This window comes from Mytilus trossulus, chromosome 1 (assembly GCF_036588685.1).
Source record: "Mytilus trossulus isolate FHL-02 chromosome 1, PNRI_Mtr1.1.1.hap1, whole genome shotgun sequence".
In the NCBI taxonomy this organism is placed as follows: domain Eukaryota; kingdom Metazoa; phylum Mollusca; class Bivalvia; order Mytilida; family Mytilidae; genus Mytilus; species Mytilus trossulus.
Genome location: NC_086373.1, coordinates 78,005,860 through 78,031,268, shown reverse-complemented (window position 1 = coordinate 78,031,268; position 25,409 = coordinate 78,005,860). Strand labels below are relative to the sequence as shown.

The 25,409-nt window shown below is 31.2% G+C and overlaps 2 protein-coding genes across 6 annotated transcripts in view; both read right to left on the bottom strand.

Annotated features, from left to right (window-relative positions):
- Nucleotides 1–3,692: 3,692 nt before the first annotated feature.
- LOC134710220 (malignant fibrous histiocytoma-amplified sequence 1 homolog) lies at nt 3,693–10,077 on the bottom strand. 2 transcript variants are annotated; one of them, XM_063570480.1, is made up of 2 exons: nt 10,001–10,077; nt 3,693–4,623 (listed from the first exon to the last, which is right to left on the bottom strand). In XM_063570480.1, the coding sequence occupies exon 2, from the start codon at nt 4,620–4,622 to the stop codon at nt 3,795–3,797; it is 828 nt and encodes a 275-aa protein (XP_063426550.1). In that variant the 5' UTR covers nt 4,623; nt 10,001–10,077; the 3' UTR covers nt 3,693–3,794. The 2 variants fall into 2 exon arrangements, with proteins under 2 accessions (XP_063426550.1, XP_063426542.1); XM_063570472.1 differs by lacking the exon at nt 10,001–10,077 and adding an exon at nt 4,836–5,021.
- Nucleotides 10,078–14,087: 4,010 nt separating this feature from the next.
- LOC134685810 (protein patched homolog 2-like) overlaps nt 14,088–25,409 on the bottom strand; it is a 35,639-nt gene continuing 24,317 nt past the window's right edge. The window contains exons 17-20 of one of the 4 annotated variants that reach the window (XM_063545680.1): nt 24,944–25,065; nt 24,369–24,539; nt 21,158–21,193; nt 19,231–19,372 (exon numbers count right to left, since the gene is read on the bottom strand). In XM_063545680.1, coding sequence (XP_063401750.1) covers nt 21,176–21,193; nt 24,369–24,539; nt 24,944–25,065 — 311 coding nt within the window. In that variant the 3' untranslated portion in view covers nt 19,231–19,372; nt 21,158–21,175. Of the gene's footprint in view, nt 19,373–21,157; nt 21,194–21,270; nt 21,292–24,368; nt 24,540–24,943; nt 25,066–25,409 lie in introns of all 4 variants that reach the window. The other 3 variants (XM_063545679.1, XM_063545681.1, XM_063545678.1) reach the window with 3 other exon arrangements.

The following is a 25,409-nucleotide window of genomic DNA, read 5'->3' as shown; positions in this document are numbered from 1 at the left end:
TGAGGTAAGTTGAACCACATTCCATACTTAATAATTTCTAAGTTTATCAGCGAAGAATGTTACACTTTTATTAATTTGGTACGTCCGAACAATGGTCTGGATTTACATTTACCAGGAACGCTCATATTCGATTGTATGAAAGGCAAGGATGCTTTATTCATTGACAGTGTAAAAGAGGGACGAAAGATACCAGAAGCACAGTCAACCTCATAAATCGAAAATAAGCTGACAACGCAATGGCTGAAAATGAAAAAGACAAACAGACAAACAATAGTACACATGAAACAACATAGAAAACTTAGGAATAAGCAACACGAACCCCAATGTAATGTACTAAACAATCAAAAGATATGTACTAAACAATCAAAAGAAGTCTTGACCTAACACCAAAACCAATCTCAGGTCGCCCTTATAAAATGAATTCAAATGAAAACTATTGAATTTTTACTTGTTTGAAAATATAATGTATACATTTAAAACTTTAGGAGCTGTCGCAACTGTCAAAATGTTCAGGTAGTGTTATTGATCAAATAGCGAACGTCAATTCTCTCTTCTCTAAACGATACAATATCAGAATGATTAAGATATGCAAAAATGTCTCAATTGACCCTAACATAATTATATGCAAAGAGCCTTAAAAGAGAAGATTTAAAAGGTCACTGACCTGGAATCACAGAAACCTGAATGAGAAAACATAGATAACAAAATGAGAATTGCATTAGGAGTTACATTTACATATTGATATGTAATGAAATAAAAACTAGAATTAATACCAATTCAATGCGCTTATGTAAATGTTTAAACCCAACAAAATGATACAAATGCGTGACTATGATGGCTTGTATGTTTTAGTGAAAATAAATAATTTATTTCAATTTATATGTCTTTGATATTATGTCGTATTTTTAACTTTCAATAAAAAAATATTTAAATTAACACCTAACATTATCAAATATGAAGTAAACAACCCATTGAGGGAAAAAATCATTATGGTTCAAAGGAATTAAAAACCTAGAGTAAATGAAGCACAACATAACTATACATATGGATAAATAGTATAACAAAATAAATTAATATATTTATATGTTTACATCATAAATTACCTATGAAGGAAAACATCAGATTTTATCATAAAATTGAGAATGGAAATGGGGAATGTGTCAATAGAGACAACAACCCGACCATTGAAAAAACAACAGCAGGTCACCAACAGGTCTTCAATGTAGCGAGAAATTCCCGCACCCGGAGCCGTCCTTCAGCTGGCCCCTAAACAAATATATACTAGTTCAGTGATAATGAACGCCATACTCAACTCCAAATTGTACACAAGAAACTACAATTAAAATAATACAAGACTAACAAAGGCCAGAGTCCATATTGTATAATAAAATTGAGAATAACAATGGGGAATGTGTCAAAGAGACAACGACCCGACCATAGAACAGACAACAGCAGAAAGTCGCCAAGAGGTCTTCAAAACTAGATTTTATAGTGTTCAAACTCTCATTCCTTCTTAATCATTTTCCCTTGGAGTTTGTCTTGAAAAAGCAGCACGATGGGTTACGCTAGTGGGATAGAAACGGCTTTTCTTTTTGATCACTCGAATTTATCCTTTTGTTCTTTCCTATGTGTATTTGTTGAATGCGCATTTTATTTCACTCAAAACTACCTTTTCATTCTTTTGGTTTTTGGCAGAAGAAATCTTGCATTTTTCCTAGAGACATAGATTAAACAATTTTATTTTTTTTATGGTTTGACTTTTTACACGTTACTATATTCAAATATGCACAAAGCTTTTACGATATATACGAACATAGGAAGTTTATATTAGAAAAAATAAATTATACAATCCCCAAAAAGTTTTTTTTTAAATAAGCAATTACAATATGTTACATTTTGCGTTTCCCTCTATTTTAGTTTGTTACCCCGATTTTGTTTTTTGTCCATGGATTTATGAGTTTTTAACAGCGGTATACTACTGTTGCCTTTATTTACAGACATCCATTTATTAAGATATGAATAGTAAGTATGGAATATTGTCAAATTGTTCTAAATACAAAATGCATTTGAAGAAGTAAAACATAACATAAGTTATTAAATTTTTTCAGATTTAATATAAAAAAAGAAGATGTGGTATGATTGCCAATTAGACAACTGTCCACAAGAGACCAAAATGACACAGACATTAACAACTATTATGTCATCGTACGGTCTTCAGCAATGAGCAAAGCCCATACCGCACAGTCAGCTATAAAAGGCCCCGATAAGACAATGTAAAACAATTCAATCGAGAAAACTAACGGCCTTATTTAAATAAAAAAAAAATGAACGAAAAACAAATATGTAACACTTAAACAAACGACAACTACTGAATTACAGGCTCCTGACTTGGGACAGGTGCATACATAAATAATGTGGCGAGGTTACACATGTTAGCAGGGATGCAATTTGGATACTCCTCATAACAAAATCACGGATTGTTTGGAGTTTGATTCAAACCCGTTTTTCTATGATTCAATATCGATTCAAAATTAAATAGGTGAAACTTTACAGTTAATAAGGGTTCTTATACAAAATAAACAGAATAAGCATTTGTTATGGTAATGAACATAGACAAAAATATCAAAAAATGGATACAATCTTGGCACCCTCACGTTAGATGTAGATTTGATTTAGACTTAGAGTATAACACGAAACGGTGTATGGATTAGCAAGTACCGAATTGAGTTGAATTTGATTGAACAAGATCAGTGTGTTCTTTGGTTTAATTACTGCTTATCCTATAAGGCACTTGAATAAACCCTTGATTAAGGGTCGTGTTGTTTAATCTTAAGTCTCTGTGTAATTTCTATAAGTTTATTGTTGTTTTTTTATGTCATGATTTGACATTTCTTCTTTTACTTGTAAGTTTTTATTTTTCCATGTATACAACAATGTATACAATAATATAAACGATATGATGTGATTACCATTGAAAAAAGCCACCAGAAGAAACATAAACGACGGGTGCAACAAATAAACAGGAACTGTCTATTCTTTCTCGGAGAGCCTGGGTTCATCACTATGTTGGTCAATCTTAATCTATGTTTGAATCAGTTTGCTGTGAACTGTGATTTGCTGCTTTCCATAATTTTTTATGTGTTATCTGATTTTCGGGGTTTTTATTACCTCTTTGTATCCTTTCCCCCTTTTCACATAATGTTATACTAGTATATATATTCTTTGAAGCGATATGTTCTGTCCTTCATTTCAGGATATATTAAGTAAAATTGTTTGCAATATTGTTATCAATTCTACTAAAATCTTGCATACCATGTTAATATCCATACATTAACGTATGCTTGTAATGCATAATGCTGATTAACAACTGCTTTGTATTTTAATAATATTTTTTGATTTAACCTTGGTAATAATGTAAATATATATGCATATGCAAACACAGAGTGTCCTTGTCTCATAAATAGCTGACGTTTTGGTCACAGTTATGCGATTTAATTTGGATCATAAAACCCAATCTGTTCATAAATATTTTTCATATGCATTTTCAAAAATGGTAAATATTATAATGTTTAAACAACTAATAAATCATATCGGGTTTTATGATGTAGTATACAAAAACTTTGTCATTATGAGTGTCGACAAAAACTTTAACATCGTTACATTTGAAATAATAAAACAACTAAACTAATAAAACAATTTCAAAATTTTACTAAATTTTTTGTGTTTGAGATATGAATGATAACAAAGTAATTACTCGGGAATCCACATCATTTCCAATTAGTCGGGAAATGTATTTACCGTCTGTTTCCATACGAAGCATTACCTCGAGTCTTCCGCTTTCCTTTGTTGTTGTTGAGATATGTTTCTATTGCATCCATTCCCAGACGACATACTTCTATCGGAGGACGAACAAGCGGATTATTATCCAGTAACGACGAAATATACCGCCAGTCCCAGTCAATATTCTTCAATTGTCCGAAGTCTTTTGGGAGAGACTTTAATAAGTTGTTTCCTAGCCATAGACAGCGCAGCTCAGACATTTTACAAATACTGTTTGGAATTTTTCTCAATTGGTTGAAACATAGAAGTAACGTATGGAGCTTTTTCATCTTTGAAATCTTCACAGGAAGATCCTCGAGCAAATTGTCACACATATCCAGAAATTCTAAATTTACCAGATCACAAAGCTCTAATGGAAACTCTTTAAATTCATTGTTAGACAAATGAAGACTTTTAAGATTTTTAAGATTCATAAATCCATCTGGTAAGCTACATAAATGGTTATTACTAAGAACAAGTCTTTCCAAACTCACCAATAATGTTACTTCCGGTGCCAAAGTTTCCAATTCATTAGTATCCAGAATAAGAACCCTCAAGTTGACCAATTTTCCGATTGCGTGTGGAAGTTCTGGAAGTTTATAATCAAGACATGATTCGCGTTCTGGACTTAGTTCTAACACTTCTAGTTCCAAAATATTGAATACAGAATGAGGTAAATCGTTTAGATCTTTTCCTTTTATCTTCAACTTTTTCAACCCATAATAAGTTGGATCTTCAGTTTGTATAAGCATCCTCAGTGATTTGGTATCACTTAGAGTACGTGGTGTAATAATATCTGCCATTCTGAAAGCAAATGACGACAAAATTAGATCTTCAATATCACGGTACAAATAAAATCAATACGAATTCTACTAAACAAACAAAGTGAGATGAAAAAACAATAAACGTGAATTTACTTTAATTGATTTGATTTAATCGAAAAAATTAAATAGTGGAATATTTACATTTGAACAAAGATTTTCTGTATATGTATAATAATCAATAGAATAGTGTACCTGTTGTACTTTGAGCTGTTCCTACTTGTCATTCTATACCTATATCTAGTTTCCCACCTATACTAAGCTTAGTCATTTCATGCATGTTACCTTTTAAATCTGTTTTAACATCAACTTTTAAAAACTATCACTTTTATTAACACTTCATTATACAAAGTCAAATGTTGACTTCGATCATTGAATAACATGAAGTTTGAAGTAATAAAAATAGAAATCGAAATTTAAATTACTTTGATCTAATGCAGCTATACGTTTGATGAACGATTAATAGTAATGGTTGATGTAGTCCAAAATAAATAACAACCAAAATAAACCAATGTAGTTTGATTATAAAATAAAGTTGTTTAATTGTTTTTATTTACAGGAAAGCAGATTGATTTGGACAAATAAATATGTTAAATAGAGGAATATAACCATTGATGTTTAAGTCAAATCAAGCACAATCTTGTTGTTACATCACTTTTGAATGTGAAAAGAGTGAAAAAGCATCTGTGAATAAGAGAAACTTTAGACTATCTTAAAGATTATTTACCTCTGAAAAAGTATGCTTAGAAACTTGTTTCTCATGTCTACGTAATTTACAGTGATTTTTAAAAACAAATCTGGTGATCTCAAAAGTATCATCAACCGATCATAGATCCTGGTATCTATAATGAGTTTACTCAGTAGTCATCAGTTGTTCGGAGCAGTAGTGTCTGAGCAGAAATGAACCAGAGTTGTCTTCAAAATAATTATCTTGTACAATTATTCATAACATTACGTGTTTTAATTTCAGTATAAGTGGCCTGCAAATCAATTTTATTCCGCTTATAGTATAATTATGGTTGCTCCTGGCCCATTGATATTGGATTGGATTATACAAATTAAAAGTACACTTCTGATTCCTAAGTAAATATGAATGAACAATATTATTTCAAAATCAATGATATTTGATACTGGATATCAGAAATTAACTTTGTCAAATATTTCTTACATGAAAAAAAGTAAAATCACGAAAATACTGAACTACGAGGAAAATTCAAAACGGAAAGTCCCTTTTCTATAGTAATCTTGAAGCAGACGTATTATGACATTCATGTTTAATGTTTATCAATGGTTAGAAAATGGGGTTTTGTTGAATAATTAATTGAGGTAATGATCTCGTCTATCTGTTGTTCTTAAAATTTGTTTTATGTTTAATCTGGATATATATGCCATTTTGTATGTCATCGAGGCTTGACAAAGAACCGTTCTTCGTAGTTTTTTCCAAATTAAATAGGTACAAAACTTTAGAAATGCTTATTGAAACATGTTTCCTGTCACCAGCAACAAAATACAAGGGTCAGCAGTCACTGCTGTACAAGTCACCCACAGTGTTACATCTATTATATTTTGGTCAGGTATATCCTGTGGTTAGACAACATGATACAGCAAATTGATCTCAATTGAAACAAGGTTTCGAGAAGGTTTCAAGGACCGAGGAGAAAAAAATTGCCCTACGTAAAATAATTTACAGTTATACATGAATTAAGGCAACAGTAGTATACCGCTGTTCAAAACTCGTAAATCCATGGACAGAAAAGAACAAAATCGGGGTAACAAACTAAAACTGAGGGAAACGCATAAAATATAAGAGGAGAACAACGACACAACATAAATATGTAACACACACAGAAACGGACTAAGCAGTAGACAAAATCCGATGAGAATAACAAATATAACATCAAAACCAAACACACGAATTTTGGATAGAAAAGTACCGTGACACGTCTTATAGTAATGTATATTCACACTCAAACACAAGAGAAAAAAAACGACACAACGGAAACAAAACGTTAAAATGTAACACACACAGAAACAAACTGTAATATAACCATGGTCATATTCCTGACTTGGTACAGGACATTTTTAAAACAAAAAATGACAATTTGTGTTTGTTAAAATAGTTTTTTTTTTATAATTATTGAAATTATATCACATATCTGACTTCTGCACCCAAATTATTTTACATTTTTACACATTATGTCTGTTTGTTTTGGTCATACATTGTTGACATTATAATTGAATTACATGCGCCTGTCATACAACTAAAAGGTTTATATAGATATACAATCAGAACTAATTCGTAATTTAATTTGTGAGGAAATGCCTGTACCAAGTCTAAAATATGACAGTTGTTTTCCATGTATGTGATGAGTTTGAACGAAAAGTTTCATTTTACAATAAGGTAAGCAAATTTCCGTTATGAATTTTTCTTGGAGTTCGGTATTATTTTATGTTTACTTTTTTCTGTACTGACACGATTTATATTTTTCTCTCTAAAATTCACGTTTGATTAATTAAAAAATTCTTTGAAACTTATGTTCTAACTTCCTAGTCAAAGTTAATATAAAATAGATTTAATAATTCTTGCTATGTGAATTTGTGGTAGTTTTTGGCTTCGTTTCTAAGTATTTTGGGTTTCAAATATTAAAGTTTGAGTGTTACTGATGAACATAAATACAGAAAAGTGCTTTCGAAATGCTAAAGGTATAAAGTGTTAATTCTATTCATACTGATGCTATGATTATCTTGTTGGGATAACAAAAACATGAAAAGTCGAATTCACGTTTTGGAAAGTCGACAATGCTTAATGAAAGCAGTTACAACAATAAATCAACATCATGAACCAATGAGTTTCTAAATTTCAAAAGAATTATCTTGTACATGGAGACTGGAATTGTTCATACCATTTGGTGTTTTAATTTCAGTATCAGTGGCCTGCAAATCAATTTTATTCCACTTATAGTAGAATTATGGTTGCTCCTGACCCATGGAAATTGGATTAAGTTATACAAATTAAAAGTACACTACTGATTCCTATTTAAATATGAATAAACAATATTATATCAAAATCAATGATATGTGACATTGGATATTAGAAACTATGTCAAAATTTCTTATATGAAAAAAAGTAAATCACAAAAATACTGAACTACGTGGAAAATTTGAGAAAGTCCCTAATCTTTAGTAATATTTAAGCAGTTGATTATGACATCCATGTTGTGTGTTTATCTATGCTTAGAAAATGGGGTAATATATTTGTTGAATGATTATTTTATGTAATGATCTCGTCTATTTTACGTTTATTTTGGATATACATGTCATTTTGTATGTTATCGAGGCCTTACTGAGAAATGTTCTTCGTTGGGTTTTTTCTCCACTAGAACTGAAAGGTGCAGATTTCCAGAAAAGCTTATGAGTAAACATTCCCTGTCACCAGCCCCAACATACATGGGTCAGCAGTCACTACTGCACAAGTTACACCCATAGTGTTTCTCCTATTACAATACTTGTAGTTTGGTAAGTTATATCCTGTGGTTAGACAACATAATATAGCAAATAAATGCCAAGTCTGGATTGGAAACACGCTTTCCAGGACAAAGGAGATAGAACATTGCCATATGTAAAACATTAAAAAAAATCGTACAAGGTAAAAGGAGAATTCTTTGTCTTGCCTGCGACTACTGCTGTCAAACTAACAGTGTTATGTTGACTTTCAAACGTGAGTCTATTTATCAGACAATCACTAAGTAGAGCCAATAGCAGAACGGTTAAACAGTCATACAGAGCAGCGCAATAGAACAGACAATCACTTAGTAGAGCCAATAGTAGAACGGTTAAAAAGCCATACAGCATAGGACAATACAACTGATATTCACTTAGTAGAACCAATAGCAGAACGGTCAAACAGCCATACAGAATAGGGCAAAACAACTGATATGCACTTAGTAGAGCCAATAGTAGAACGGTTAAACAGCAATACAGCAAAAGGCAATACAACTGATATTCACTTAGAAGAGCCAATAGCAGAACGGTTAAATAGCCATACAGCATAGGGCAATAGAACTGACATTCACTTAGTAGAGCCAATAGTAGAACGGTTAAACAGCAAGCCAGAACAGAGATATAGAACAGACAATCACTTAGTAGAGCCAATAGTAGAACGGTTAAACAGCAAGCCAGAACGGAGTAATAGAACAGACAATCACTTAGAAGAGCCAATAGTAGATAAATGCAACAGTCGAACGGTTAAATAGCAAGACAGAACAGATCATTAGAACAGGCAATCACTTAGACAATCCAATGGCAGGACGTCTAAACAGCAAGACATTGCAAAGTAATAGAACTGACAATCACTTAGTAAATCCAATAGCAGGACGTCTAAACAGCAAGACATTGCAGAGTAATAAAACTGAAAATCAATTAAAAAGTCCAATAGCAGAACTGTTAAACAGCAAAACAGAACAGAGTAAAAGAACAATCACTTGGAAGAGCCAATAACAGGATGGTTGAACAGCAAGACAGAACAGGACAATAGCACAATCACTTAGTAAAGCCAATTGCAGAACGGTTAACCAGCAAGACAGAACATAACGTTACAAATGCTGTATACCGAAGATGGATCGAGATGTTATAACTCAAATCGAGACTAAAAAGCTATTAACAAAGAAAAGCCTGAGAGAATGCCACCTACATGACTCCAATGTAAACAGAGGCAATGCCAAGAATATGTAAATATGTTATCATCGATTGCAAAAAAAAACGCTTATCAAAGATACCAGGCATATTGTTTTAAAAGCACATTTGGTCTATTAATATATCATATTATACAAGATGCCATGAGATGATCAAAAGTAAGTTTCAATATCTATTAAATCAAAAACAATTATATTTTCTATATTTAAATCTTCTTGTACAACTTAAGGATATTTAATTATACATACATGAAACAACGACAAAAAAAGAGGGCAAAGGTGAAGGTAATATAATATTTGAATTCATTTTAATACCAGATCAGACATAAGATTTTTTTTTTCTCTAAGAAAACAATATCAGATCAGGTATTAGTGTTATATTTTTTTTCTCAAAAAAGAAACACAATACCAGATATGGACATTTAAGTCAAAGAAAACAATGTCAGACTGCTGATAAGTAAAGTAAAGGAACTTGTTGAGAGAGAAAAACACCAATACTTCAATACACAGTAGGCATCGGAGTTAGAATGATCGTAATTCTTAAAATTTATTGAGTGGGTTTTATAATTACCAAAAAATATACAAATTCTAAAAAGTTGATTTATTAAGCATATATATAGAGTGCTTTTTAAAATTAGGAAATATAAGGCTATTAGTATGAAAATTTACCTGAAGCAGAAGAAAAGCTCAATGTTTGCACAATTTATCCTGTTGTCCTAACAAAACTGTGTCCGTGCTATTTCAATCCATTCATTGAAATGACAATTACATATGTTATATGTTCCTTTTGTTAATCAGGTTAACACTATAAAAAGCGATTTCTTATTAAGGTTTTAATATAACAATGGGATAGGATAACTTTGTTATGTCACTCGAAGGCGTGAATATGTTCAAAATTGGTCAGACAAGACTTGGTAATGTTTTATGAACATTTAAAACCCTCAGCTACAAATTGGTCATTAAATTGTCATAAAAATGATTATGTATTGTCTAACCTATACAATTTTGAAATCTCAAATTAAAATGCGGTTGTAGTTCTGCATGATTTCATTTATAATACCGGGTAAATCAGACATACAACAGTTAGAACAAGATTTGGTGAATATAATCTTATAATTCAATGCATACATATAGAACATACTCACCCAATATATTCCAATGGAAAATCAATATTTGTCATGATACGTGGCTTTCCATGCACTATAAAACAAGAATGCACACACTGACATGTCTCGCCTTCTTTACTAATCATTGATATTATGTTGATATTCCTAAGTATAAAGCTTTATTACAACTGTCACAAAAACTTAACATTAACCAAGATAGCTAAACAAAGACCAATGAACCATGAAAATGAGGTCAAGGTCAGATGAACCATGCCAGACAGACATGTACAGCTAACAATGCTTCCATACAACAAATATAGTTGACCTATTACTTATAGTTTAAGAAAAATAGATCAAAACACAAAAACTTAACACTGTGCAATGAACCCTGAAATTGAGGTCATGGTCAAATTAAACCTGCAGGACTAAAATATAGATCATAATATATTTCCATACACCAAATATAGTTAGCCGTTGGCATGTTATATTAGATAAAAAGACCAAAACTTAAAAACTTAAGAACTTTGACCACTGAACCATGAAAATGAGGTCAAGGTAAGATGGCATCTGCCCGTTACATGTACACCTAACAATCATTACATACAACAAATATAGTAGTCCTAATGCATAAAGTATGAGAAAAAAAGACCAAAACACAAAAATTTAACTTTAACCACTGAACCATGAAAATGAGGTCAAGGTCAGATGACACCTGCCAGTTGGACATGTACACCCTACAATCCTTCCATACACCAAATATACTAGCCCTATTGCTAATAGTATCTGAGATATGGACTTGACCACCAAAACTTAACCTTGTTCACTGATCCTTGAAATGAGGTCGAGGTGAAGTGAAAACTGTCTGACGGGCATGAGGACCTTGCAAGGTACGCACATTCCAAATATAGTTATCCTATTACTTATAATAAAAAAGAATTCAACATTACAAAAATTCTTAACTTTTTTTCAAGTGGTCACTGAACCATGAAAATGAGGTCAAGGACATTGGACATGTGACTGACAGAAACTTCGTAACATGAGGCATCTATATACCATGTATGAAGCATCCAGGTCTTTCACCTTTTAAAATATAAACCTTTTAAGAAGTTAGCTAACACCGCCTCCGGCAGATCACTATCCCTATGTCGAGCTTTCTGCAACAAAAGTTGCAGACTCGACAAAAAACTATTCATAAATGTCTTTTCATTATCGACAAATTATGAAGGTGAAGTCTGAAAATACCCACTAACGAAGTGTATAACCCCAAGGCAATGTCCATGGAACAGGAGCAGTACTGATCGTCTTATTACCCGGTATTAAAATAAAATCGGGAGAATAGAACTACAAACACATTTTAAGTTAAGATTTCAACACTTGAAATGTTATTTTATGGTACATATATAGATTCCCTGAATAAAAAATGAAAAAGAGACAAAAGAGTAGATAAATCACTTATGTTTTTAAAATCTTATTGTTATACCAGACCTCAAATGCAATGTTTATAAAATATGAGAGGAAGTTTTCGAAAAATAATTCAAACGAAAAAACTTCCCTAGTATGAATAAAGATAATTGACAAAATGGAAAAATGACATTTAATAATTATTACAATATGTGTAGGATCTTTTAATGTATTGCATGTACATGCTGTAGTTATTTTGCTGTACATCATAGTTGTATTTTTTATTTTTTTAGTATCTAAATTGATAGTATTTATAATGAAAGAAATATGAAGTTCACACTAAGATGATTCAATATGGAATTATCTATTACATGCTAGACATGTACACCTTACAATAACTCCATACAACAAATATAGTAGACCTATTGCATACAGTTTAAAAAACATCTCTTGTGGACAGTTTTCTCTTTGGAATCATACCACATCTTCTTTTTATATAGACAAAAACTAAAAAAAAACTTAACTTATACCACTGAACCATGAAAATGAGGTCAAGGTCAGATGAAACCTACCAGTTGGACATGTACACCACACCAAATACAGTAGACATGTTGCTTATAGTATCTGAGATATGGACTTGGCAACAAAAACTTAACTTGTTCACTGATCCATGAAATGAGGTAGAGGTCAGTGAAAACTGTTTGACTAGTATGAGGACCTTGATGGGTACGCACATACCAAATATAATTTCTCTCATTGTTTTCAAAACTTTAAATAACCAAGTTTTTGAAGTTATGAGATTGACACCTTGTAATGGGTCCTCGACAACTCTTAACTGCAGCAAGATGGCAGATTATCAGCATGAGCGAAGCAGGGATGTCGCTGTAACAACTGCATGTATTGTTGTTCATCACCATTCCACTATAAGTCCTTTTGAGAATAAAAATCAGGCAATAAACGATGTTAAAGACCTTTCGAGATAATGAAGACCCCCTATACCATTTGGTAGGGAAAATTAGGCATAATGAAGGTTGGTCAGAAGGAAATCCATTGCATACAATACCATCCTAAAAAGACAGTGGTGGGTATACAGGAGCCTTTTAATAAGAACTGTTTGAGATCGACTCATCGCATCGGGTTATCGTGCGATAAGACTACTTCGGATACCTTTGTTTACGAACAGACACACAATTTTCCGTATCCAATGTAGTGCAGAGCTCGCCAAAGTTGAAAATTAGCATCGTGGAGGAAAATCCATTGTTCTATAGAATTCGGTTTATCTTCCTTGGCCCGATCGTAGCCCAGATTTGAACAATATCGAGCATATATGGGACATTATTGTGCGTAAATAGCGCGAAAGGACACCATAGTTCAAACACATCATGAAATAAACAATGCCCTTCATCAGAAATGGTTGCTGCTACCTTAGAAACAAATTAGTCGATTTATAGCAGGAATCAGAAGACGTTATGATGCGGTTATCCGTTTGAATGGAGGCTGCACACAAAGTACTAATTCTTTGGCGTATAACGATCACTCATGATGTGATCAGTCATCGGAAGATTAATTTTGAAATGTCTGACATTGTAATGTTCGAATACAGTAATAGTTGTAAAATGCATTTATTTGTACAAAAAACACTTCATTTTGTTATCAAAATTGTGATTATATAAATCATTTTTTTTAAATATTTTTTGTTCGTTTAAATGCCAATGTACCATAAACTATGTTTCAATAATATACAAATATTTTACTATATTTCATCCAAAAAAAGAGGTTGATCTTCAAATTTTAAAAAATCAAGGTGTTGCAATACTTTTTTCCATGTGTATATATACAAAGTATGTAGCATCCACCTTCTAAAATATAAAGCTTTTAAGAAATTAGCTAACCCTGACGGATGACTATCCCTACTACACCTTCTGCAACAAAAGTCACAGGATCGACAAAAAAGTGAATAATTAAAGGTCACAACACAAGGTTCTATGGACAAATCCGAAACGGTATAGAAAGCTAAATTAGGCTTTGGTGTGTCAAATGTAAACCAAATCAAAAGAGAAAACATCACAACAACTAAGATCCATATTATTGAAGGTTAATGATTTGAGTAAAAATTTATATAGAGTGTGTAGAGTTTGATTATGTTTGTGGTCCCTCAACTCTTCCTTGACCTGGACAACTCATATCACAAATATATGCATCTTTAAAAGTTAGTGGAAATGGGCCGACAAAATTCAAGAAACACGACATACTAGTAATTATTTTCCTTTTATTAAAACACGAACAATACATGTATATGATGCTGCATTATAAACTAGCAACATTGCTGAATAGATAGCTTCCCCGATGAACTTTGGTAACAATTACATTGTCATAACATCTAAATAAAACATAAAAGGCACAGAGCTACTTTATAGAAAGTAGGGCAATGTACTTTAAAGCATATTTACTGACTGAAAATTTGAATAACCTTATGATGGTAACTTATGGCAGAATTTACAACCATTCTAGATTTCTGATTCATTCCAAAACTTGTCATTGAATGCAAAGCATAGTTAACTGTTAATAATTTAAGCATTTCTAAAGAAATCATTTTGCACAAAATTTTGCTAGCGACAGAATTTCAAAAGTCATCAAAGCAAAGGATAGCCTTTACATAATTCTAAATGACTGCTGTCAAAACATACTACAGTATAATTATAAACTGTTGACACAGTGGTATATTTCACCTATCAGCATTAAATTCAGAAAAAGACAATCTGTTGGTCAGCCATTACTTATGAATTCAATCACTGGACCATGATCTGGTGGGCAGGGTCTGAAAATGGTTGACAAATTGATATGTACAGACATTAATATAACTTTAGAGAAAATGTTGTTGTTATTGTAAGTAGTTGCTATCACTTGTTATTGTAAACTGCTAGTTATTCCAAAGTCCTAGGGGGCAGTGCCTCAAAACAGACGTCAAACTGATATGAAGTTATGAACTGATAGTAAAGTGACTTCGTACAAAATATTATTGATCTATCACAAGTAGTTCTTGTCATGCTGTTTTCAGCGGAAAAACAATGTAGATCATTGTTGAATGCAAATCTATATAATCACTGGAACATGAAATAGGGAGAAAATTGATATGCACTGATAATAATATAACTTCATATAAAGTATCATTGATCTGTTATAAGTTATTCAAGTTACTCTTGTCAAACTGACTAAAGCAGAAAAACTTCACATTAGAAATTGCTAATCAATAGACCACTTTCGAGTTCATCCGTCACCGGCAAAAACTCGTCAACTATTCACGCCTTTATGACGTCATTTACCAGATAGAGGGGTTCGCCTGTATCCCTGTACTATTTACGTTCATCAAGCGTCTTAGTGATCGTCTTTGTGCAGGATAAACTAGAAATAATGGTTGCTCTGTAGGTACTTACTGACAATTCCCTAATGACAGCAGTGTTGATTGTCAATTTTGAGAATTCAATTTGCCGAATAATTCGTACAATATAGAATTATAGTTTTCCAACCACTCGCTCAACATTGGAAGGAAGTGACGACGCCCCTAAACGCCCAATTGACGGTGATAAAGGCGCGTATAATTGACGAGTTTTTTCCGGTGACGGATGAACTCGAAAGTGGTCTATTCAGGCAACTAGTCTATGCAGTACGAGACAGTAACTACCTGCTGACATGCTTTGGTCTGTTTTAGTTCTGAATGTATGTTCAGATGCTACTTTCTTGAGTTAACAGCTTCATACATATAGATTGATGTACATTCTAATATAAAGGAGTGGTACAAATGTATAATTAGTGCAATTAAATTGAGACTACAATAAATTAGACTATCTACTCATATCACCAGGATTTAGTGAAAATATAAATAACAAATTATAAATAAAAATGTGGCAAGTTTGATAACAATATAATATAAATCTCATTTGTATAACTATAGTATGTCATTGCATATTTAATAAGAGAGAATGCATATTAACTATCACAATTCTTGCTTTTACTTTAATTTCTGGGACATTTTACCCTTAAGCAGAATTGCCTTGTTGTATATGATGCTAAACATCCATCTGTATATGTAAATCAAAGGAAATTATAGAAATATAGAATGTAAAATTAATTTCAGGTAGCACAATACAAATGTTTTGATAAATTGCTCCTAACTTTCTTCAAAAATCAAACCTAAAATTTCCAAGATGAGGTAAAATAAATGTGGAGTTTCATAATGCAAATAGTGAAAACATTTCCCTTACTTCAGGGGAAACCATGATTTAGTCCGGATATTTTTATATTCTCCTTTATTGTTTCATCCGTTTTAAAGATCAAACTTTGTAGTATCATTTTAACGTTAAATAGTGATATGTAAATTTGTGCCACTGTTTTTTTATCCCATGAAATTGATTTATTTGATCTGCTTAGTGGTTCTTAAAAAACATTACTGTCTTTGATTTGTGGTCCCCCGAGTTTGGCCCATTGAGTCAGGGTGATAATGCTTGAATTACATTATCATCTTTGAGTCTGATTTGTGGTACTGGAATGTTTAATGTTGGTCTTTGGAATGTTTGATTATTGAATCTACTTGATGGTCTTTGGATGTCAAATTATTACATCTTTTATATTATCCCAGAATGTTAGTTTCTTGTGCTATATTTATACAATAGCACTAATTAATATAGAAAGTTGTTATTCTAGAACAGCACAATTTCATTTACGCATTTATTAACATGTTTCCACAACACAAACGAACATAATAAATGTAGAGTTAAATGCATCACACTGTATTACAGAACAATGTGAAACATGTTGTCAAATTAATATTCTTTGGAAAAATATTGAATTATAGTGTTCCTTTCTACAAAACCATTTTTTTTGTAGAGCTGTACTTTACATTTCAAAAACATCATCTTAATAACTCATGCAAGAAAAAGGACAAAATCAAAAATGTATAAAAATTTATAGGAAAAACTTGAGTATAAAGAGATTAAGCACTATATAATTGGATTTCATTTAAAAATTAAAATATGTAAACAAAAATAAATAAACAAAGTCATAACTGTTAATGCTTCACTCACCTACAAAAATAGAAATACAAAAAAGACATTATTTAGTAAAAATCAGAATGAGGTGATGAAATTATTGATGAGCAAAGAAAAGTGTTAGTCAAGGCACACAAAGTCCAAATTACAAATAAACAAGTCATAATGCAAAGAAAGTTTTGGACAAAAACAAATATGTATAATATATATCACAAATATATAAATCTCAAGAGATTCGATTATGGCAGGTAGTCCTATGGTATACCCAATACTAAAACACAGCTTGATACAAACATGTCCTATTTCAAATGGAATTATCACAACATCAACAAATCTTCATATCTTTAAACTTTCACGATTTTTATACTAGATTTTTATAATGGAATTACTGAATAAGCATGGTTCAAGCAAAGCTTTTTATTTCCAGGTATTGTAAATTTGTAATTAAAATGTTCTTCTGACATTCAACAGAAATTCTCTTTCCTTGTACATAAATCATATTCTATAGTCATAAAACAGTTTCTTTCTTGAATATTTACAATATTTTAGCCATGCATTTTGTTATCTTCCCATATAGTGTTTTTCTTTCCCTTGAAATTGATGTTTATGTCAAAATTTCACCATTCCAGATTAAAATTTTAAGGTGGTACCTAACAATACACGGAGATAACTCTGTAAAATCAGCTAAACGTTTTAATGACGTTGTGTTGTTAAGGGAAAATTAATCTTTTCAAAGATCAAAATAAGTCTTTGTCAAACTACTATAGAACCAGTGTAATTTTTCTGATAAAACGGTTGGTTCAAATTTTTTGAAATTTTTATATCTATGTCAAAGGGTCAAAGCATTAAAATACTTTGTCAAAATTTTAAGAAAATTAAATGAGTCAAATTAATTTTATTTAAAGTGATAGGTACCACCTTAAACAACTCTTTGTGTTATAAATTCCAATATGTGTTTCCCTTGAAATTACTAATGTTTTTAAATCTCATACTGCAATAGTTTTAGATAAGAAGGGTGTTGTTACCTGAATAGGGTTTTTAATGGTATCAGGGACAATTTGTTAAATACCAAATTCAGAAATGAAAAAAATAAAGTATTATGCAATTAAACTCTATTGAATACTCAATACTTTTCTACTCATTATAATTTTCAGTCATATAAGAGATTGCATATTCAGAAAGGTCAACAATATTATGCATCTAATCTCAATGGTATATAATTAACAAACTGTGTAGTTGACATAGATATGTAGATATTTGACATACACTATTCATAAATTTTTGTTAAATACATGCTTAGCATCTGAGTATTTACAAAATCACATAACTTTAAATTTATCATACTTGTGTCATTGCACTCAAACTATTTAACTTTGCCAATTTACAATTTTGGAACTTCTTGTGTCTACTAATTAAAATAATTCTAAAAGATTCAATAATTTATCAGTTATTATTAATTTAAGGTTAATTTTCTCTTTTTACATTGGGCACACATACTATATAAATCAACATATAACAAAACATAAGAATTAAAACAAAACATAACAACAAATTAATAAATAACTTCTACTACAAAAAATGTATTCTAATTCTGATATCCCATGCATAAAAATATGATAAATAAATAAGCTCCAACAACTAGTATATGTTGCAATCACATGAACAGAATGATTATCAATTACTTCAAGAGAGGTATTAATTCGGACAAAATATTAAGCATATATAATATGCTATAAAAAGACAACAAATACCTTTTTGATATGTATAAAAAAAAGGTTCTCTTCACATCAATCCATGACAAAAATAGTTCACACTATGCAAAACTAGGAATTTGATAGCACAACATGTATGGCAAGCCTGGAATGTTTTGATTTTACTGACCATTAAATGACATTCAAATAAGCTGTTTTTTTCTTAATCAAGACAACCATATCTAATGAGATTCTTCAGTCATATAGATAACAGCAACAATATCGAATGAGATTCAAGATTAATATAGGTCACAGCAACCATATTTAAAGAGATTCTGCAATAATACAGGTCACAGCAAAAATATCTAATGAGATTCTTCAGTAATATGGGTCACAACAACCATATCTTATGAGATTTTGCTTTAATAAGATTCTGTAATAATAAATATCACAGCAACCATATCTTATGAGATTCTGCAGTTATATATTTCACAGCAATCATATCTTATGAGATTTTGCAGTTATATAGGTCACAGCAAACAAATCTAATGAGATTCTACACTGATATAGGTCACAGCAACCATATCTAATGAGATTCTGCAGTGACAATGCTGATAATGTTTCTATTGAGACTAAAAGTAGTCAAATCTATGTTAGTCCAGATCCAAAGTTCCATGACATTCATCTTTTTTCTGGTGAGACTCTGTTGCTGTATTTTCTTGTCAATGGTGGTGTGTAGTCAGGTGGAGGTATATAAACTTTATCTTTAGTCTCATTGTCATAATCAGGGGGTGGAAACTGAAACACATGAAAAGTTAATACTATTAATCCTATTAATTGTAAAATATATGACATAACTTAATATATTATCTGTGAAAGTTCTATTCTACATGTATATATATGCAAAGGAAAATATTCATTATTTTAAAAGTATTTAAAATATGTATTATTAATTTCTATCCTAAACATGCATCAGGCGGTATGTCATTTTTTAATTGTTTACTTTCCCTCTAATTTTTCGTAATTGTTTAACTTAAATAACATAAATGACTAAAAAAAATCTGATGTTTGTTCATAAATTTGTCTTACTTTAAGCAATGGTTAACACTATAAACAAGAATGTTAGTACAGTAATAAAATTACAATATACTGAAACATTTTATCAATTGAATATTTCAATTAATATCAATTTATATAAAAAAAAATCGATTTGAAAGCAATAATTGTAAGCAAAACAGATAAGTGAAATGATAGTCTTTACACAAAGCAGAGTTATTTAGTCCTTCAAGCATATAATACTGAGTTAACTATAGAAATATATTAGGATTATCATTATTATATTATTATTATATAATATATATTATTTTTTAGCTTCCAAAATTTCAGTTTTCCAACTTGGTTATGAAAAAAAATCATTGTTTATTTATACAGTCACACCTGGTTGAAAGGGAACTCAATAAAACAGGTAACTGCTTATAATCGGCAGTCCAAGATACTCCAAACCTACTTCCCATATGATTGTCCTCGATATAAAGGGGCACTGTCGTATGTGGTAAGATTTTGATGGCAAAACGGACTGAAAACAATTATTTTGATCATTAAAACTGTTTTGATTTCTACCTTTTGTCTGACTCAGCCCTTTCTAAAACGTTTTTACAAAGTTCATGCAGTTGAACAATTGAAACATGTTCACTTTTGCTGTGACTTCTGGCATGACTTATGCAATTTGAATAAATGCCTTCAAGTCCTCAAACAATTGATTGTGAAATGTGAAATACTTTAGAAATATCTACCCACACCAATATTGATTGTTTTATATTTTGAAATGGTGATAATGACAGGCCAAATTATAAACACTATTGAGTATTTATTTCACAAATACAAAACAGATACTACATGAGTCCATTATAGCCAGGTTTGACTGTGTAAGAAAATAAAGCAATAATATTGAGAATGGAAATGGGTAATACATGTCAAAGAGACAACACGAGACCAAAGAGCAGATATCAGCCCAGGCCACCGATGGGTCTTCAATCAAGAAAAGCAGTACTATATCATACATGACAAAAGGGAGATAACTGGCTTCAAATTAAAGTTTGTTGGTTTAAAAAAGTTTCATGTAAGGGCTAAAATAGATATCTTGAATTATAGCAAATCTAATTCTTTAAAACAGAACAAAATCTTCACAAAAAAAATCTAACAATGATGACAATAAAAATAACTATCAAAACAACATTTTTAACAGGGCATGCAATGATTAATATTATATGAACAAGCTGAAATGAAATTCTAACAATGACTTGCACACTTAAATAAACAATTAAAAACAACATTATGAACAGGGCATGCAATGAGTATTGTTATATGAAAAAGCTGATATGAAATTCTAACAATGACTTGCACACTTTAATAATTCCTGTTGACTGTCAACAGAAGGATGAAAACAAAAGATAAATCTAGTCTTGTCCTCTACAAAATGAATAGTGTCTGGGAAAAATTGTGAATCCATTCCACTATTACCCTTATACTAACTTCAAGAATAAAGACATTGTCAGAATTAAGCCATACACATTTATAACTAACTTGCCTAGCTGTTAACACTCATAATGTTGTTGATTCCTAAAATCATGAAAGCATGCTTATAAAACATATAAACTGCAAAACAAATCTAATCCTGACAACTCTCATATACTTACTTATCATTACATAGTAGGGGCCTGAAATTATTTATATTATAAAATACTGTAAACATAGTCCTATAATTTAAGTGCAATACTTCTGTTTTTCAATTTTCAAACCATTCGTTTTCTGTTTTGATGATGATGACATCCAAATGCAAGTTAAAATTTAAATATATATCCTTCCTAACAGAATTAATCAATAGATTAATACTATTCATAATATAAAGAAATCTTCTTTTAAAACAGACCAATGTAGGCCTAACTCTTTTATCAACTGACTGTTATAATAGTTAATCAAATGAAATTAAAAACTAACAATCAAAGATTGGTAATCTGAATTGCATTAGCAGGGAAACTAATTCTGACCCAATGAGGATGAAAAATGAGATGAAGGCAATAGAATGCCTAGCAAATATTTTTTATTATACCAAATTCATTGTACCATGAACTATTGCCTGTAATATACTTAATGTTATTGGGTAGAATGTATGTTTTTTACCCTGACCACATGAGTAAGTGAATGAAAACAAGTGAAACTGTGAGCTACTGCTCACTGATGATACCCCCGCCGCAAGTGGATAATATTAATAGTGTAAAAATATGCAAGTGTTCGGTAAACAGGCAGTTGTCGACTGAGGAATCTGAGAACGCATCACACGGTATAGCTGACTTATATAAATCCTGAAACCAAATTTCAGAAATCCTTGTATTGTAGTTCCTGAGAAAAATGTGACGAAAATTTTCAACTTGCCTATCATGTGTAAAATCATACAAGTGTTCGGTAAACAGGAAGTTGTCAAGTGATCAATCTGAAAACGCATCACACGGTATAGCTGACTTAGATAAACATTGAAACCAAATTTCAGAAATCCTTGTATTGTATTTCCTGAGAAAAATGTGACGAAAATTTTCAACTTGGCTATCAAGTGTAAAATCATACAAGTGTTCGGTAAACAGGAAGTTGTCAAGTGATCAATCTGAAAACGCATCACACGGTATAGCTGACTTAGATAAACCCTGAAACCAAATTTCAGAAATCCTTTTATTGTAGTTCCTGAGAAAAATGTGACGAAAATTTTCAACTTGGCTATCATGTGTAAAATCATACAAGTGTTCGGTAATCAGGAAGTCGATGAATGATGAATCTGAAAACGCATCACACGGTATGGCTGACATATATAAATGTTGATACCAAATTACAGAAAGGGTGGATGTGTAGTTCCTGAGAAAATGTGACGAAAGTTTCATGGGACGGACTGACGGACAGACTGACAGACAGAGGTAAAACAGTATACCCCCCTTTTTTAAAGCGGGGGTATAATTAATGACTGGACAGATAAGTTCCTAAATATGCTACTTCAAAACATACTTGTCAATGCAATACTTATGTCTAGTATTAGAGATATGTTCAATCTTGACGCCAAAAACAATCTACCTGAAACCCAAAGGCCATGCATGTCCTTTTTCTAAAGGTAATCTTCTCACCCAAGTTTATTTAATTTTATATCGTAGATGCATCTTAAACCAACATTAGTATAACATGCAAAGAAGGTAATAATAGTGACCTGATTTTACTTTCAGTAAAAGTGAATCAATCAACAACTTTGGATGATTCTACAGCTTGAGATATCAACTTTCTTGTCAACTTGAACAGTAGTAAATAAAGAGATTAAAAAGTGCAAATTCAAACCTGTATAGATGAACTAATTACTAACTTTAAGTACCAATACTATAATGTTCCAGAATATGGGTTTAAACAAGAGTCAGTAGATAAAAACAATATCATATGATAGCATTTTGTAAAACCCTTTAAACCAATTCAGTTTACTAGTAACTAATTGGCATTAAATTCAGATTTTTCCCTTTCGTGTTTGTGTGTCTATATAGCCTAGGATTTATAATTACATGAACACTTTTGTAATGCTATTAAGCTTCTTAGGATGACTGTAATGGACTATTGTTATGATTTCTACAAGCACTTTAATAATGCTAATGTCGATCAACAGCAAATGATTTCAAATTAGAAATATGATGACCTGTGTGTGCAATTTAAATAAACAAGTTATGTCTACTATTCATAATTAGCCTTTAATTCCAACCAATAATTTAAAAAAGGGCTGCGCTTTAGCACATGATACGCCCGTTGCTCTTTTAACTTGTCTTTTATGCTTTAAATGAATTTATATGATTAACTAGAAATAGTGTGAGCCCTGTCAAATACCCCCCCCCAAATAATAAATAAAAATGCACAAAAAAAATGGCACTATTAAGGTCAATATATATAACAATTTAATCAAAGTTGCATAAAATTTTGTGAAAGTGTTAGTTATTGTCCCAAAATTGGAAAATCCCCCCTTTTTTAAGCATAAAAATTCATAACACGGAAATGTAAAATCTGAAATTTATACAATTTAAAAGGGAGCTTACATCAATAGATATAAACAATTCACCAAAGTTTCATGGACATTGGTGAAAGCCTTTTTGAGTTATTGTCCAAAGTGTTGAAAATCCCCCCTTTTTTATGAATAAAGCCCCATAAATCCAAAATTTAAAATCTGAAATTAAAAAAAAATGAAAGGGAGCTTACGTCAATAGATATAAACAATTCACTTAAGTTTCATGGAAATTGGTGAAAGTGTTTTTGAGTTATTTTCCAAAGTGTGGACGACGGACGGACAACAGTATACCATAATACGCCCCGTCTAAAAGACGACGGGCGTATAAAATCAAGTTTCCCCCAAACTTTTTTTGTAAGAGAGATAACTTTAATAATTTGGCTGAACAAACATAATCTGTTTAACTAGAAATCTTATCAATATTAGCACATACTTTTTTTGTAGCAAACCCTCTTAAAACAACAATTCAATTGGTGATGTGTTCATTCAGAGTTAAACAAATTGAAAAGAAACAGATTTGAAGTTTTGTATTAAGCTTCCTAGAAATCTCTGAACACAAGAAACATTAGTTTTTACAGCTTGGAAACCATCCTTAGCTATTAGCCCTTTCCCTTATTTAACAAGAACTGAGAAATCATCATACAGAAGTGTAATAATGCATAGGATGACTGTAATTTGACCAGTGGTCCTAGTGATGAAGAATATTACTTAGATTACCTGTTTTTCCATGGCATAATTATCTACCCCATTCTCTTCATCTCTTTCTTTTTTATCATGCTGATATCGTCTGTCAGCTGAGAAGTAGGCACCAGGCCCAATCATACTCAATAACACTGGTAAATAGACTAATCCATGGAACAGGCCAAATATCACAACTAAAAATAGCACCTGAAAATAATACAATTGATCATGTATTAATTCATTCTTGACCAAATTGTCAAATATGTTACAATACAACATGGGTCAAACAGAAAATAATTAATGGACCACATTTTGCAAGAGAATATTTTTCCTATTCATATATCCATTTAAAAGATACTAAGCATGTATCAGATGTGGTTTTTTTTGTGTTTCCTTTTTTCCCTCTAGCTCTTTGATAGTTTTTGTTTTTTTATAGTAACTTTGTAGGACTTAGATCTGGATATATTATAAGAACACCTGTCTTTTCATGAAGAGTGAATGTTTCTAGACTCATGATGTCATTGTGTTAAGCCTATTAAGTTGCTGTCTCGTAGCTCATTTTTAATATAAATTGATGATAATTTTTTAGACTACATGTAAATATAGTTTACCTTAAAAAATGTTGTAAAAACATAGCTTTTACTGACTGCCAACAAAACAAAGGCAAGGAATGTACTGAAACCACCACTGATAACTGGTCCTCCTATTTCTACTAATGTAGCTTTTACTCTCTCTATAAAATAATAAAACAGAATAAATACAGAAGTTTGATGGACAATTCTGTTACTACATGTACTCTCATTGGGAAGTCAGATTTCGGATCCAGCTTATTGTTTTTTCAAGATCCAGTTACCCACTTATCATTGCAATAATAACCCTTTCAAGTAATTTCAAGTCCCAATTTCAGAGAATATAATTTTGACTTTCATGAGACACACTTACAAAAACAAACAGCCTACCCCATGTCAGGCTTCAACTCTAATGAAACCAACATTAAAATAATAAACTTTATATGCATATATAGTCGCCAAAAGAAAAACATTACTGACCTATACCTTTTATTGATCACACTGTAAT

Coding starts and splice junctions, on each gene's coding strand:
- LOC134710220 (XM_063570472.1), bottom strand. CDS start 4,867: ATGACAAGTAGGAACAGCTCAAAGTACAACAG. Junction 4,624..4,835: donor AACAGCTCAAAGTACAACAG/GTACACTATTCT, acceptor ATTTGCTTTCAG/AATGGCAGATATTATTACAC.